This window comes from Erpetoichthys calabaricus, chromosome 9, assembly GCF_900747795.2.
Source record: "Erpetoichthys calabaricus chromosome 9, fErpCal1.3, whole genome shotgun sequence".
Taxonomy (NCBI): domain Eukaryota; kingdom Metazoa; phylum Chordata; class Cladistia; order Polypteriformes; family Polypteridae; genus Erpetoichthys; species Erpetoichthys calabaricus.
The window spans coordinates 29,945,159-29,959,134 of NC_041402.2; the positions used below are offsets into that span (position 1 = coordinate 29,945,159).

The window sequence follows — 13,976 nt, forward strand, 5'->3', positions numbered from 1 at the left end:
TGTAATTGACTGCATCTTCATCACCCTTTGGCATAACATTTGTTGGCTTACCAATATTATGGATTTTACCCAACACGCTGAATTAAAAAAGGTTCAGGGCTTATAATTCTATATTATATACATACACAAACACACTAGGGGGCTTTGGCCCCAGCTCGCTTCGCTTGCCAACCCAGGCCTGTGCTACACTCCAGCCACTTTACATCTTCGCCACTTGCGTTGTGAAGAGGGGGGCTGAACGTACCCCAAGGAGACGCCGTTGCTCCTCTGAAACTCCCTCTTAAACGGTGATACAATGGGAAACAAATAGCACTGGTCAACAAGCATTTTGCTACTGGGATTCTTTCATCTGTACTTTAACAAATTTCACTTGCTGACTCCAAATCTGAAAACTGTTTTTGTCCAGCAAGTCCCATTTTTTTTAGTTATGATGTTCCAGGTCTTGGACAACTAGGGTGACTGGACAGTAAAGGCGATGCATTTCAGCATTTAAGAAATAAGTTTGGTCTCGAGAAAAAAGAAGCCAAAATTAAGGAAGGTGTTTTTGTTGGCCCTCAAATACATGAACTGATGCTTGACGATGAGTTCAAAAGGAAACTGAAGCCAACTGAATCAGCACCTTCATTCGTGCAGGTTATCCAGAATTTTCTTGACAAGCACAGAGCAGAGAATTATGCTGAGCTTGTGGAGAATATGCTGAAAGTATATTAGCGTACGGGAGCCAGAATGTCACTGAAGACGCATTTTTTACATTCTCATCTCGACTTTTTTCCACCAAATCTAAGCGATGTCAGAGATGAGTATGGGGAAAGATTTCATTAAGATACAAAGAAGATGGAAAACTGATATCTGGGGAAAATTCACTCCGAGCATGATGGGTGACTACTCTTGGTTCTTGCAAAGAGAGACAGATGTGCAGTAGAAGCGCAAAAAGCGAGGGCCTCCATTTTTGGGCACGCTGACCTCACTTTTATATTGAGGTAAATTGACATAAATATGCTTTAACGTGTCTCTGGTATGGTCTTCTGGTTTGTTTTCAGAATAAAAACATCAAAACAATTTTGGTGGGACAGAGTCCAAACTCCAGATATCGTGTTGGTATATTATATTGATATTCAAAAGTGTCAAAACGTCAATGATGTGTATTTTAAAAACTTGACGTGCTAGCTTAATTCCGATTTCATATATGCAATCATTGTAAAAAACTTAATGGAGAGCTGGTCTGAAGTTCCCAGAAGCAAACAAAAAAATTTTTTGTAGACCAGTGTAGTTTTTTTTTTTACCTGTTCTTTCCTGGATTGGCTTGCTGGCACTGCCGTATCTCGCACAGTGCTTTAAACATTTAAAAGCTTCTACAGCAACTTCTCTTTTGTCTCACTGCCTTGTTTCTCTTCTCCCCCAGACATCCTCTACTCCTGTTGGGGGTCCTGCTCCTGAGGCGCGCCCTTATGAAGAGGAAGATTTTTTGTTCTTTTAAGTGAGAGACAGAATTGTCCCATGCGACTACACACGGAGCTCGATTCACTCCTGAAAGAGACTTGTTTGTTTGAAGTGTTCGAATATTGTTTCTGTCTCTAAAATCTCCAGTGTACCTGTGCAACTCTTTGACCAAAGCGTGACAGCGTATGTGGATTTCACTTTCACCAAACAACAAATCTTTTAATAGTCGCGGATATGCTGCTTTGTTGGGAATAAATACTACTTTTCCCTGATGGCAACATAAATTACATGAGCTACAAGTCTCCAAATTAAAGTTTAAATCCAAACAATATATTCAATCTCTTTTCGCTGGTCCGTTATGTCACCGAGAAATAATTTCCATTTTTTTGCGCTAATGAACTCTTTACTATAATTTTTTTGAAACTTTTGAATTTTCGTACTTCCATTATCTCTACCCTGTTCTACATGTGTATCACGCGTGACCATGGGTGGGGATAAATCTCTTGGCACAAAGTCTCGTCTTGCGAGATGGGAAAGTGTCTTTCTGAGAAAGTCACATCTCGTCTCTCTGAAAATGTCTCGTCTTGTCCCAAGATTTTTTATATAATATAGATATATATCTATAGATAAACAGATAGATAGATAGCACTCAAGGATAAATCTTATCTGGTACTGCTGATTTATTAGACTTCCACCTATTTAATACAGGCAGAACTTCTCCCTGTACAATTTCCAAATAACTAAATACCTCCTACTTGTAATACTTGTTACTTAATAAAGGCAGTAATGGTACTTTTTCACAGCACTCTGTATTTGCCCCATCCCAATTTCCTCTAATTTTGCATATTCTTAACACGGTTTCGGTTCTCCCAGCAAATTTAGTATAATGCAAAAGACACCGGAGTAAACACAATACACAGCTTTAAAACAATCATTTGATTTTTGAAAGTTCACCAAAACCTAGAACATTCATGTGAAAAAGTAATTGCCCCATAATCAGTCAAATCAACCAATGAACCATCCCTTAAGTGGTAGGCAGTAAATTTCCTACAAACCTTAAATGAGCTTCCTGTCTTTTAATTTACAACACGTACACTGGGCAATCCAACAATTAAGATCATTAGTCAATCCATGTATACCAATCAACCACTTTTTCATAATCATGTCCAAGTTAAACATGTGACATGCACTTTAATCGTACAGAATGATTATTCCAGCTATTCCTGCTGTGTTTCCCTTTATTTTTCAGTGGATGACTGGGAGAAGAAACATTCATGAAATGAGCTACAATTTTGTCCAAGTTTTACTTTCAAGGAATACAAACAATAAATTTCCAATATAACTCAAAGGTACATTAGTTTTATATCAAGCTGCCATTCCAGAAATATTCAAAATGTTCAAAGGAAACATTAACATAAGACTCCAACAGACAAAATATAATATAATAACTTCAGTCTACCGCACAGAAATAAAGAGAACATTTGCCTTAAGTATTTTTCTTTTCTTTTTTCTTTTTTTTTTTTTTTTAAATAATTGCTCAATTTTTTTCAAGTTAGTTGTCTGGAAAAGTACACAGAGGTTACACTAGTCAGTAGCTCAATAAAAAGCAGGTCAAAAGTTAATTATAATTCTTAAACACTATCTTCTTATGTCAATATATTTATTGATTCCTTTGATTTGAACACTCTCTTGTAAAGCTGTGGAAACATCATGTAACCATTATTTTTTATTACAGCAAGCCATAACAAAATCACAGAGTACAGATATTTGATACAGTTTTGGTAATATTAAGTAATAGAAATTTAATCATTTGATGTACCAGGGGAATTCTGGAATGAACAATTAATAACCTTTATCAATATGCGTTATGTCCCATTCGTAGAATCAACAAGCTGGACCTGCTTTATTTAAATGTTAAATGCCTTTAAATGTCAACCTGTGGCACAACTGGGCAGATTTGACCACATTCTGCTTAATCCAAGCCTTTTATTAGATGGCAACAGCTCTCTTATTATCCAAGCCAGGCATTCTTGCATGTGCATGTTGGGGGGAGGAGTTTTTTTGTTATTAATATTTTTCTTGCTCTTATGTAAAGTTCTAATTTTCTCCTGGGGAGAATAAAGTTTTTTCTATCTGTCTACTCATCTATTACTAGGTTCAGACACTCAAAATCTTAAAACCTACCCTGTTAAAATGTACATTTTGAAGATTTACTGATGATGTAAAAGGAAAGTAGGATTAAAAACAAAGAAGTAGAAGTAGCTTAAAGATTAATTTTTATTTGTCTAACAGAATAGATATTTTTTACATAATGACAAAGACATGAAATCATTTGCCATCTGGAAATTTATAATCAAGGATTTACCAGGTCCAGAAAAACATTCGGCTACCATATTTAGATGGTTTAAGGTCTCCTTCAATAACAGGATTGGGCTCTGGTCTAGGCCTAGAATGGTACACATTCTCAGGCATTGGTCGGTCTGTCTGCACCTTGGTGACCTATGGAAAACAAAACTGATATTAAAGTCTTAAAAAAAACTGTGCTAATATTTACAAATGACACAATTTGCCTGATATAATCTACAGATAAAAAAAGTCAAGTCTTTGTTCCACATAACTTTTATATTAAGCAGTTAATATTCCAAATGAATTGTTGTAATCAAGGACTTCATTTTAGATGTACTCATACACTGAAATAATTCTACCAGTTACTTCATTGACTCCATTCCCACATGTTTACAGTCATTAAAAAAAGCAGAAATCAGCCCACAAAATTGGTACCTTTTAATATTTTCTAACGTGTACAGGTCAAACATTCTATTTCTATAGAGTCCAAGTTTATATGTTCAAGTATAATGCATATAAGTTATTTAAATTTACATAGTATTTCTCTTTTTTATATATCTCTTTATTTCTGCATACCTTTGACAAGTCACCCAAGTCGGGTCTCTCCCAGCCTAGTTTTTCTAGGACACAATTATCAAATGCACGTTGTTGTTTCCTACAGTGCCGCAGCTCAGCTGAACCAGAGTAGTCAAGACAAGTCCAGTATTCCGTAAAAGGCTCTGCACAGTGCATTTTTAATTGCCTGAAACAAAACATATTCAAAAAGTGAGTAGAGCAGTATCTTTGATGAACATGGCTCAAATCATAAACCAATAATAGATGAAGCAATCTGTCTACTGGTGAGCACACTCATACAAGTCCAATTTAACTTGCATGGGAGGGAAACAAAAGCACTGAGAGGAATGCAACATCACACAGACAGTGACTAGGCTGTGATTTGAACAAAACATCTTGGAGCTATGATGCAGCAGCAGCACTAACCACTATGCCACACTTGTCTGCAGCTAGTGTAAATTTCAAAATGTTAAAACCTGAAAACTTCAGCAAAACTACTTGTATTAAAAAGGTATAAATAACCTTTTTCACACAACTGTTAAGATGTGCACACTGTATTTACTCCAATAAACACCCAAACACAAAACTGTAGCAAAATGTAATGTATGTTTTGGCATAATCCCTGTTTTTTTAAGGTAGCTAATCAATGTATAACTCCATCTTTGTTTGTAGCCTCAATGTTCCTGGCCACATGAAAATTTACATATGCAGTGTTATGTGCCACATTTGGTCTTTGGTGGCAAAGTAGTTTTACAACTAGAATTTATCTTCTGTTTCATCTTTATCTTGTCCAACTTCTACATGGAGGTGATGCGTTTGACCAACCTTCTTTATTCAGCTCAGCCTGCATATCCTCCCCAGTCAAACCCTTTTCCTTTGGAGTCTTCTTTTACTCTGTCTGTCCATATCTGATTCAGCCTCACCTGCTTTTGCTTCTCCCATGTTTCCATTTCTATCACTCTTTTCCCAAATACTTGATTGTCTCTCCTAGTCACATGTTCATACCACTTTTCCTGTACTTTAAGTATCACATCTACTTTTATTGTACCTGCGATTGTCTCTTTTCTTATTCTGTCTGTCCTCTGTAACTTTACACATCCATTTCAACATTCTCATTTCTGCCACTTCCAACTGCTTCTCCTGTAGTCCATAGACTTGAAACTGTTCAATAAACAGGGTCAAATTCTTGGTTGTTATCCCCTATTAAATTACAAATTCAGTTGGGTCAGATTTTTAACACTAGAGCCAACGAAAAACACTCATAAATCCGGGCCACCTTAAATCCCTTCGCACCTCACCGTTAGCTTCTTTTATCTTGTAAATGTGTCAATAAGCCCAAGCAGCCTGCTATACCATCCCCCCCACCGCCTCAGAAGGGGCAAGAAGTTCTCCCAGTTCCTGCCTTGATTGATCTGGGAGTGAGCTTCCCAGAATTCTAAGGGGAAGTAATTTGATGTGTGTTTTGTGTCTACAACAATCTATGTAAACACATCATTAAAACAAACGTTTTTCATGTTTTAGTAATAAATGACAAAATGTAGACATGAACTGTATAATGTGTGAAGGCTGATGGCCAACTATCAAATAAACACTTTCACAAAAGGTGCAAGTACAATATGACAGCTTCTGTGGTGTAGCAGTTAGATCTGTCGACTTATAATAATCCAGAGGTCGTGAGTTCGAAACCATCTCCTCTGCAAAGTTACCGTTTTGAGTTGTGAGCTACTCTTATTGTTAATATTATACAATAAAAACATACATTTGATTTGTGTCTGTAACAGCCGGTGTGAATTTATAGCACTTGTAAAAGTTAGCGTTTTTTTTTTCCCCACTTTTATTCCCTTAGTCACGATCACGATACAACACCCACATCCCGCCCCAGATCTGACGTAGTTACTTTTTATCTGAAACTGGGAATACCTGTAGATGCAAGTGGTGTTTTGAAACAATGGAACCAGAAATTCTCTGATCTGGAGGGATAAAAGCTGACACACAAATGCTGGTGAATCTGCCAGCTTCGTATCTCACTGTCACTTGAAATTTTTTTTACTCAGTTTTATTGAGTGTTCCTGCTTATGCTGAATTAGTATGCACCTTATGGTCCATGATGTCAAAGCCACACTGACAAAAAAAACAGAGACATAGGTATATATGATATTTGGAATAACTCATTTTATGACTTGTATAGTACATTTCGGAAAACATTGTGGCACGGATGCAACATTATTCATATTTATTCGCATGCCTTCTTGCGCTTGTAATCAGTGACCGCGTTTTTTTTTTTTTTTCTCTCTTCGATCTTGCCTATGCAGTCACCACATTTTGGTGCACTGTATTGTTTCTTTTGTACTCCAGGACATGCAGAGGAAAGAATAGTACAGAGAGGTCGGTTTGATGCTATATGCAATCATCAGATTAAAATGTTAACAGTTCCTACACACCCAAGGACTGTCCTTTCTACATTTACGACATGTGTACCTGTTGCAATGTACACACTTCTCTTTGTGCTGTCGTTACTATTACACTGAAGGGGCTGGGGAAGCGGTGGTCTTGGAATAGAAGCTTGTCAATGTTGCATCCATTTTTGCTTTATACATCGCCTTTTCTTGTAAGAAGCGACAACGAAGCTCCTCTGCAAGGTGAGCCATGAACACTCTTCTTTTCTCAGTGGGCTTCCCTGTGCATGCCTTGTACAGTACATGTGCGGTGATCGCCGCCAAGTCAAGTGTGTTATGGAACAAGCAACCGGTCACCAGTAGAATAAGCTCACGCCTTCTGGTGCACAATGTCAATGAAGCACCAGGCAAAAAAGAAAGAGACAAATATATGTGACATTTTGAAGAAATCATTTTATGACTTGAATTGTATCAATTAGAAAACATCATTGCACTAATGCAATATTATTTGAAAACGAACAGCATCAGATTGGGAATGAATTTATACTGGCGCTGTTAGAGTCAGATCAGAAGGGAGGGTTCAAGGGAAAGCATGAATGTGACTGAATAAAACTGAAAAAAAAAAGCTAACTTTTAGAAATACCATACATTATAGCTGATTTGACGCTATCGTGAAAATATTGTTAAATGTATATTTTTTTTCAAAAGGTAGCTAGAGAGTAATGATTCAGTGCAAAAAGAGGTACAGAGGCAAAACAGATGGGGGGGGGGGGGAGTTTACGAGTAAAGAGTTAAATTCTATGTCATGATCAGACAAAACAGTTAAGAGTAGAAGGCAAAGTGACTAAATGACCATTCACAGAAAGTATACAAAACAAATCTTTGAAATAGTAGGCACTTATGTGGCAGCATAATATTGTCAAACTCGAAGCGAGGCACATTCAGCGTGGTTTACTCGTCACTACTTATCACCAAGCAAGTTTCTTTTGTTGGTACTGTTACATTAACACATCCATTAACTTTAAAGCCACTTAATCCATTTCAGATTTGGTAGTGCGAGATATGGAGCCTATACAAGTGACATTAAATGCTCAGAGCTGCTGTGAAATAACAGTGCTAGCCATTGTAACACAGTATCACATTCTATACATTAATTACAAAAAAAAAAAAAAAACACTTTACATGAAGAAAACATTTCAAAATATAACATTAGAATTACCGTTTTACTATTATAACAGTGGAGTATTATGTTTGATATACTTTTTTGCCATTCGAAAACCAATTGGCATATGGTAAATCAGGCCAAGCACTAACTTAACACACAAGATTTTTTATGTATAAATGTCAAAAGACTTGGTGTTCTCATTTCAAACATTAATGGTACCAGTAATGTATACCTGAAGAACTGCAAAGTGCACTCGTTGACCTTCTTCCCTTCCTTTAAGCATTTCCTGGGATCTTTTTCTTCCCAGCGACACAACATAAATTCTTTATTGGCCTTGTCACATTGTGAGCCAAGGTGATGAGCTGCAGCCTTTAGCACAGCTGATGAAACATTCACCTGTTAAAATAAATAAATAAATAAATAAATGTAAAAAAATCATACTGCTAGTATCATTATAGCAGAATGTTTTCTACAAATTGAAAATTATGTTAGGAGACACAGTATGTTAAGAGCATTTAGGTGTTAATTTTAAAACACATAAGTTGCTGGGTCAGCTTTATAAACTGACCCAGAGTGAGAATTAGCATGTCACTTAACTTGCCTGTGCTCAAACTCAAAAAAAAAAAAATCTCATCTTATATAATACGCTACCACAACTGTCCGTTTGTCTGTCCAGACTTCTAAATCACCTGTAGCTCACAAACCATTTGACCTATTGACCTGAAATTTGGTACACATATACCACGTGATGTCTACTATTCACTTTCGGGGTGATGACTGACCTCCAAAGTTATTCCTCTTTTTATTATTTTATTTTACTTTATTGAAGAATCATCTTTCGGCAGCGGCCAGCAGGGCGGGCATGCGTATGGGTGCCGTAATCATCCCTATCACATTCACCATCACTTCCCCTACTTCTTCACATCTTAAATCAGGCAGATTGAAGTGAAAAATTAAGGAAAATGTACTAAGTAATTGCAACACAAACACTGATTTAATCACTTTTAACGTGAAAACATGCCGAAAAAAGAAGACAAGAAGGGCAGAGAAAAAAAGAGCTGCTCAGGAAGCAGCAAGTGCATCAACCTCTGATCAAATGAATGCTAAACAAACAGAGAAAGGAGTCTGAAAACTATGAATGCTCAAGTCAAGTGTATACACTGCATGGCACCGTTACTGGTGTGTGTGTATGTATATATATATATATATATATATATATATATATATATATATAAAAAAACACGTCTTTCTGTCTGCTTTCACGAGAGAACTACTTAATGGAATTAGATTGGGTTTTTTTTCCTAGAAGTTGCTTGAAGATTCTGGATGCGACTTCTCTCAACTGTAGGAGCAAAATATTCTCGCTAATCTGAGACAGAGGCTGCAGACCGAGAGGAGGGGGAAGCAGGATGTCAGGAGTAGGGAGCCCGGCCAGGTTCCTCCTCCATGTCCCGTTTCACTTCTACGCGGGCGGAGCAGCAGGGCACGGCTAGTAGTACTGTATATTAGTCAAAGCAAATGTTTAACTGTTAACAACAGCATATGTGATCAGATGTTACAGGATAGCTCTAGGCTAGAAATACAATGATATAAGTCTACTTTTCTGTAACAACTGAAGAAAAAAATTGGTTTTCATAGTTTTTAAATAAAAATAACTAATGTAAATACAATCTTTAAAATTGTAAAAATTGTCTTGTCTGCTGCATATGGGTGAATTGGTGAGCATCACACTAAGATTTCCTGAAACAAAAAAGGATAATATTGGCTTAAACAATCACTGACTCAAACTCAACTTGGTTTTCAGGGAGTTGCCTGTGCAAAACTGGCTTCAGTTACTTAAAAGAGCAAAATAATGCACAATTTCATGGCAGATCTTGCATTGGAAAAACAGGCACTGGTAAGGAAAAAAGAGCTAAGTTAAGCCTTATTGCAGGTTGTACCTGGTAAGTAATTTTAAAGATGTGCACACCCCCCTAAGGGGAAGCTCCTTCAATTTCAACTTCTCAGATCCCAAAACATTTAACTTAAAGATTAAAAATTAACTGAAGAGAGTATGCTTTCTCTTTGTATTTGCTTATATACTAACATTTTATTTACAGAAATAAACACTTTTTGTGAGACCCAGTTTAAGATCTGTGTGCCATTCACTGTACACTACTTGGTTTGGGATTTCACCTTGAGAAGCTTTCAGAGAATGAAAACTAAAACAATTTGCAGAACAAGAAGGTATGCTCCAATATAAAAAACATTAGGACAATCTAGACGAGAACAGGCCATTCAGCCCAACAAGCCTCAATGTCCCTAAAGTCTTACTGTCCACCACACTACTTGGTAGCTTATTCCAAGTGTCTGTGGTTCTCTGTGTAAAGAAAAACTTCCTAATGTTTGAGCAAAATTTACCCTTAACAATTTTCCAACTATGTCCCCATGTTCTTGCTGAACTCATTTTAAAATAACAGTCTCGGTCCACTGGACTAATTCCCTTCATAATTTTAAACACTTCTATCATGTCACCTCTTAATCTTCTTTTGCTTAAACTGAAAAGGCTTGGCTCTTTTAATCTTTCCTCATTATTCATCCCCTGTAGCCCTGGAATCTGCCTAGTAGCTCCTCTCTGGACCTTCTCTAGTGCTGCTACAGTGCATCCGGAAAGTATTCACAGCGCATCACTTTTTCCACATTTTGTTATCTTACAGCCTTATTCCAAAATGGATTAAATTAATTTTTTTCCTCAGAATTCTACACACAACACCCCATAATGACAATGTGAAAAAAGATTACTTGAGGTTTTTGCAAATTTATTAAAAATAAAAAAAACTGAGAAATCACATGTACATAAGTATTCACGGCCTTGTCGATGCACCTTTGGCAGCAATTACAGCCTCAAGTCTTTTTGAATATGATGCCACAAGCTTGGCACACCTATCCTTGGCCAGTTTCGCCCATTCCTCTTTGCAGCACCTCTCAAGCTCCATCAGGTTGGATGGGAAGCGTCGGTGCACAGCCATTTTAAGATCTCTCCAGAGATGTTCAATCGGATTCAAGTCTGGGCTCTGGCTGGGCCACTCAAGGACATTCACAGAGTTGTCCTGAAGCCACTCCTTTGATATCTTGGCTGTGTGCTTAGGGTCGTTGTCCTGCTGAAAGATGAACCGTCGCCCCAGTCTGAGGTCAAGAGCGCTCTGGAGCAGGTTTTCATCCAAGATGTCTCTGTACATTGCTGCAGTCATCTTTCCCTTTATCCTGACTAGTCTCCCAGTCCCTGCCGCTGAAAAACATTCCCATAGCATGATGCTGCCACCGCCATTTTTCACTGTAGGGATGGTATTGGCCTGGTGATGAGCGGTGCCTGGTTTCCGTGACGCCTGGCATTCACACCAAAGAGTTCAATCTTTGTCTCATCAGACCAGAGAATTTTCTTTCTCATGGTCTGAGAGTCCTTCAGGTGCCTTTTGGCAAACTCCAGGCGGGCTGCCATGTGCCTTTTACTAAGGAGTGGCTTCTGTCTGGCCTCTCTACCATACCAGCCTGATTGGTGGATTGCTACAGAGATGGTTGTCCTTCTGGAAGGTTCTCCTCTCTTCACAGAGGACCTCTGGAGCTCTGACAGAGTGACCATCGGGTTCTTGGTCACCTCCCTGACTAAGGCCCCTTTTCCCCCGATCGCTCAGTTTAGATGGCCGGCCAACTCTAGGAAGAGTCCTGGTGGTTTCCGAACTTCCTCCATTTACGGACGATGGAGGCCACTGTGCTCATTGGGACTTTCAAAGCAGCAGAAATTTTTCTGTAACCTTCCCAGATTTGTGCCTCGAGACAATCTTGTCTCGGAGGTCTACAGACAATTCTTTTGACTTTATGCTTGGTTTGTGCTCTGACATGAACTGTCAACTGTGGGACCTTATATAGACAGGTGTGTGCCTTTCCAAATCATGTCCAATCAACTGAATTTACCACAGGTGGACTCCAATTAACCTGCAGAAACATCTCAAGGATGATCAGGGGAAACAGGATGCACCTGAGCTCAATTTTGAGCTTCATAGCAAAGGCTGTGAATACTTATGTACATGTGCTTTCTCAGTTTTTTTATTTTTAATAAATTTGCAAAAATCTCAAGTAAACTTTTTTCACGTTGTCATTATGGGGTGTTGTGTGCAGAATTCTGAGGAAAAAAATGAATTTAACCCATTCTGGAATAAGGAAGTAACATAACAAAACGTGGAAAAAGTGATGTGCTGTGAATACTTTCCGGATGCACTGTATGTCTTTTTTGTAGCCCGGAGACCAAAACTGCACACAGTACTCCAGATGAGGCCTCACCAGTGCATTATAAAGATTGACCACCTTGGACCTGTACTCCACACATCGTGCTATATAACCTAATATTTTGTTTGCATTCTTAATGGCTTTTGAACACTAGGGCTGCAACTAATGATTATTTTGGTAGTCAACTAATCATTCAATTTATTATTTCATGCCTCACTATTTTGATGCCTGTGACCTGTGGGTTGCATATCCTGTTCTGGGCTCCAGTGCATATCTTACCTCATCTGCTCACGTCTGTCCACCTGTGAATGTCACCCTGATGTCTCTGCATTAACACGATTAAAGTTAATAATAATCAAATTAAAATAACAACCAGTGAAACATATGAATTTGAAAATAATCAGATGTTTTATATTAGTCCACATAGTCTTTAAACAAAAAAAGTGCATTTAACTTAACCAAAAATGGCCACTGGTGTGTCTTAAAGTCCGAAAGTATAAATAAACCTTCAATTCAAATCACGCAGGTTTAACTTAAATATTGGGTTTGTGATCTGGTGGTCAGTGACACGAACACAGAATTCAATGGATGTTCTTCTGAGCGGGCTTTCTTTATTGCAAGCGTGTTTTCTCTGTCTGACGTACTAAACCCCCAGTTCCTATCCTTCCTTTTTCTTTCTCCACATAACCAATTTAACTTAAATATTGGATTCGTGATCTGGTGGTCAGTGGCATGAACACAGAATTCAATAGATGTTCTTCTGAGCGGGCTTTCTTTATTGCATGTGTGCCATCTCTGTCTGACGTACCAAACCCCCAGTTCCTATCCTTCCTTTTTCTTTCTCCACATAACCAATCACCACACGATAAACGTCTTTGTGAAATTAAAACTAGTTATAAACTTAGACCACAGAGTGTTCAGAACTTTAAAAAAATCTTCGTTATAAATGTTTAATTATGCCATCCATTCAGGGTTGCACAAATCCCAGCAAGCATCGTGTGCGAAGCAGGAGCAAATCCTGAACAGGGCGCCAGCACCAAAGTATCTCCAGACAACAGACATGGCTCCTTTTTTCGGCAAGAGTTCTTCTGTGTCATCATGTTCAACTTTATTGTGTGCTACAGCTTCAGTTTCAGAATGTTCTCTGTCCATTTTCACCGTGCAATACCTCCACTAACGCATGTACTCCGTTGCATGTGTGTTTAGCGGTGCAGCAGTGAAAAGGTCCCCCCCTTAAACAGTTTCCCCACTGCGCCACATTCTGAACGTTGTTTAGGCTATTTAAACCAGTGTTGCGGTATGAGAAGAATCCATATAACAACAAAAATAAAAAACGGTTTTTGGTATGAACCGGTATACCGCCCAGCACTAATATTATATTTATATATATATATATATATATATTATATATAAAAAACTAAAACTGACCCCTGTGGAGCACCACTCTTAATTAATATCAGCTAATTCTGATAAGGTTCCTTGCACCATTACCCTCTACTTCCTGTGTCTCAACCAAATCAGCTCCTATATAAAAACATCACCCACACACATTTGATGCCCAACCTCTCATGTGGCACCTTATTAAATGCTTTATGAAAGTCAAGCTAAATAACATCATATGCTCCACTTTGATCATATCCTTTTGTTGCTTGCTCAAAGAATTTCAGCTTGTTAGTAAAACATGACCTCCCTCTTCTGAACCCATGCTTACGGTTCAGAAAAACTCCTATACTTGCCATGAGCAGCTCAGTCTTATCCTTAATAATCCCTTCCATTAATTTTCCTGATGCACGTTAAGCTTACTGGCCTAT

The 13,976-nt window shown here is 38.1% G+C and overlaps 1 protein-coding gene across 1 annotated transcript in view; it reads right to left on the reverse strand.

The window, feature by feature from the left end:
• Positions 1-3,699: 3,699 nt before the first annotated feature.
• ndufa8 (NADH:ubiquinone oxidoreductase subunit A8) overlaps positions 3,700-13,976 on the reverse strand; it is a 29,284-nt gene continuing 19,007 nt past the window's right edge. Inside the window, exons 2-4 of the mRNA XM_028809226.2 lie at positions 8,135-8,298; positions 4,363-4,528; positions 3,700-3,939 (exon numbers count right to left, since the gene is read on the reverse strand). Coding sequence (XP_028665059.1) covers positions 3,802-3,939; positions 4,363-4,528; positions 8,135-8,298 — 468 coding nt within the window. The 3' untranslated portion in view covers positions 3,700-3,801. The remainder of the gene's footprint in view (positions 3,940-4,362; positions 4,529-8,134; positions 8,299-13,976) is intronic.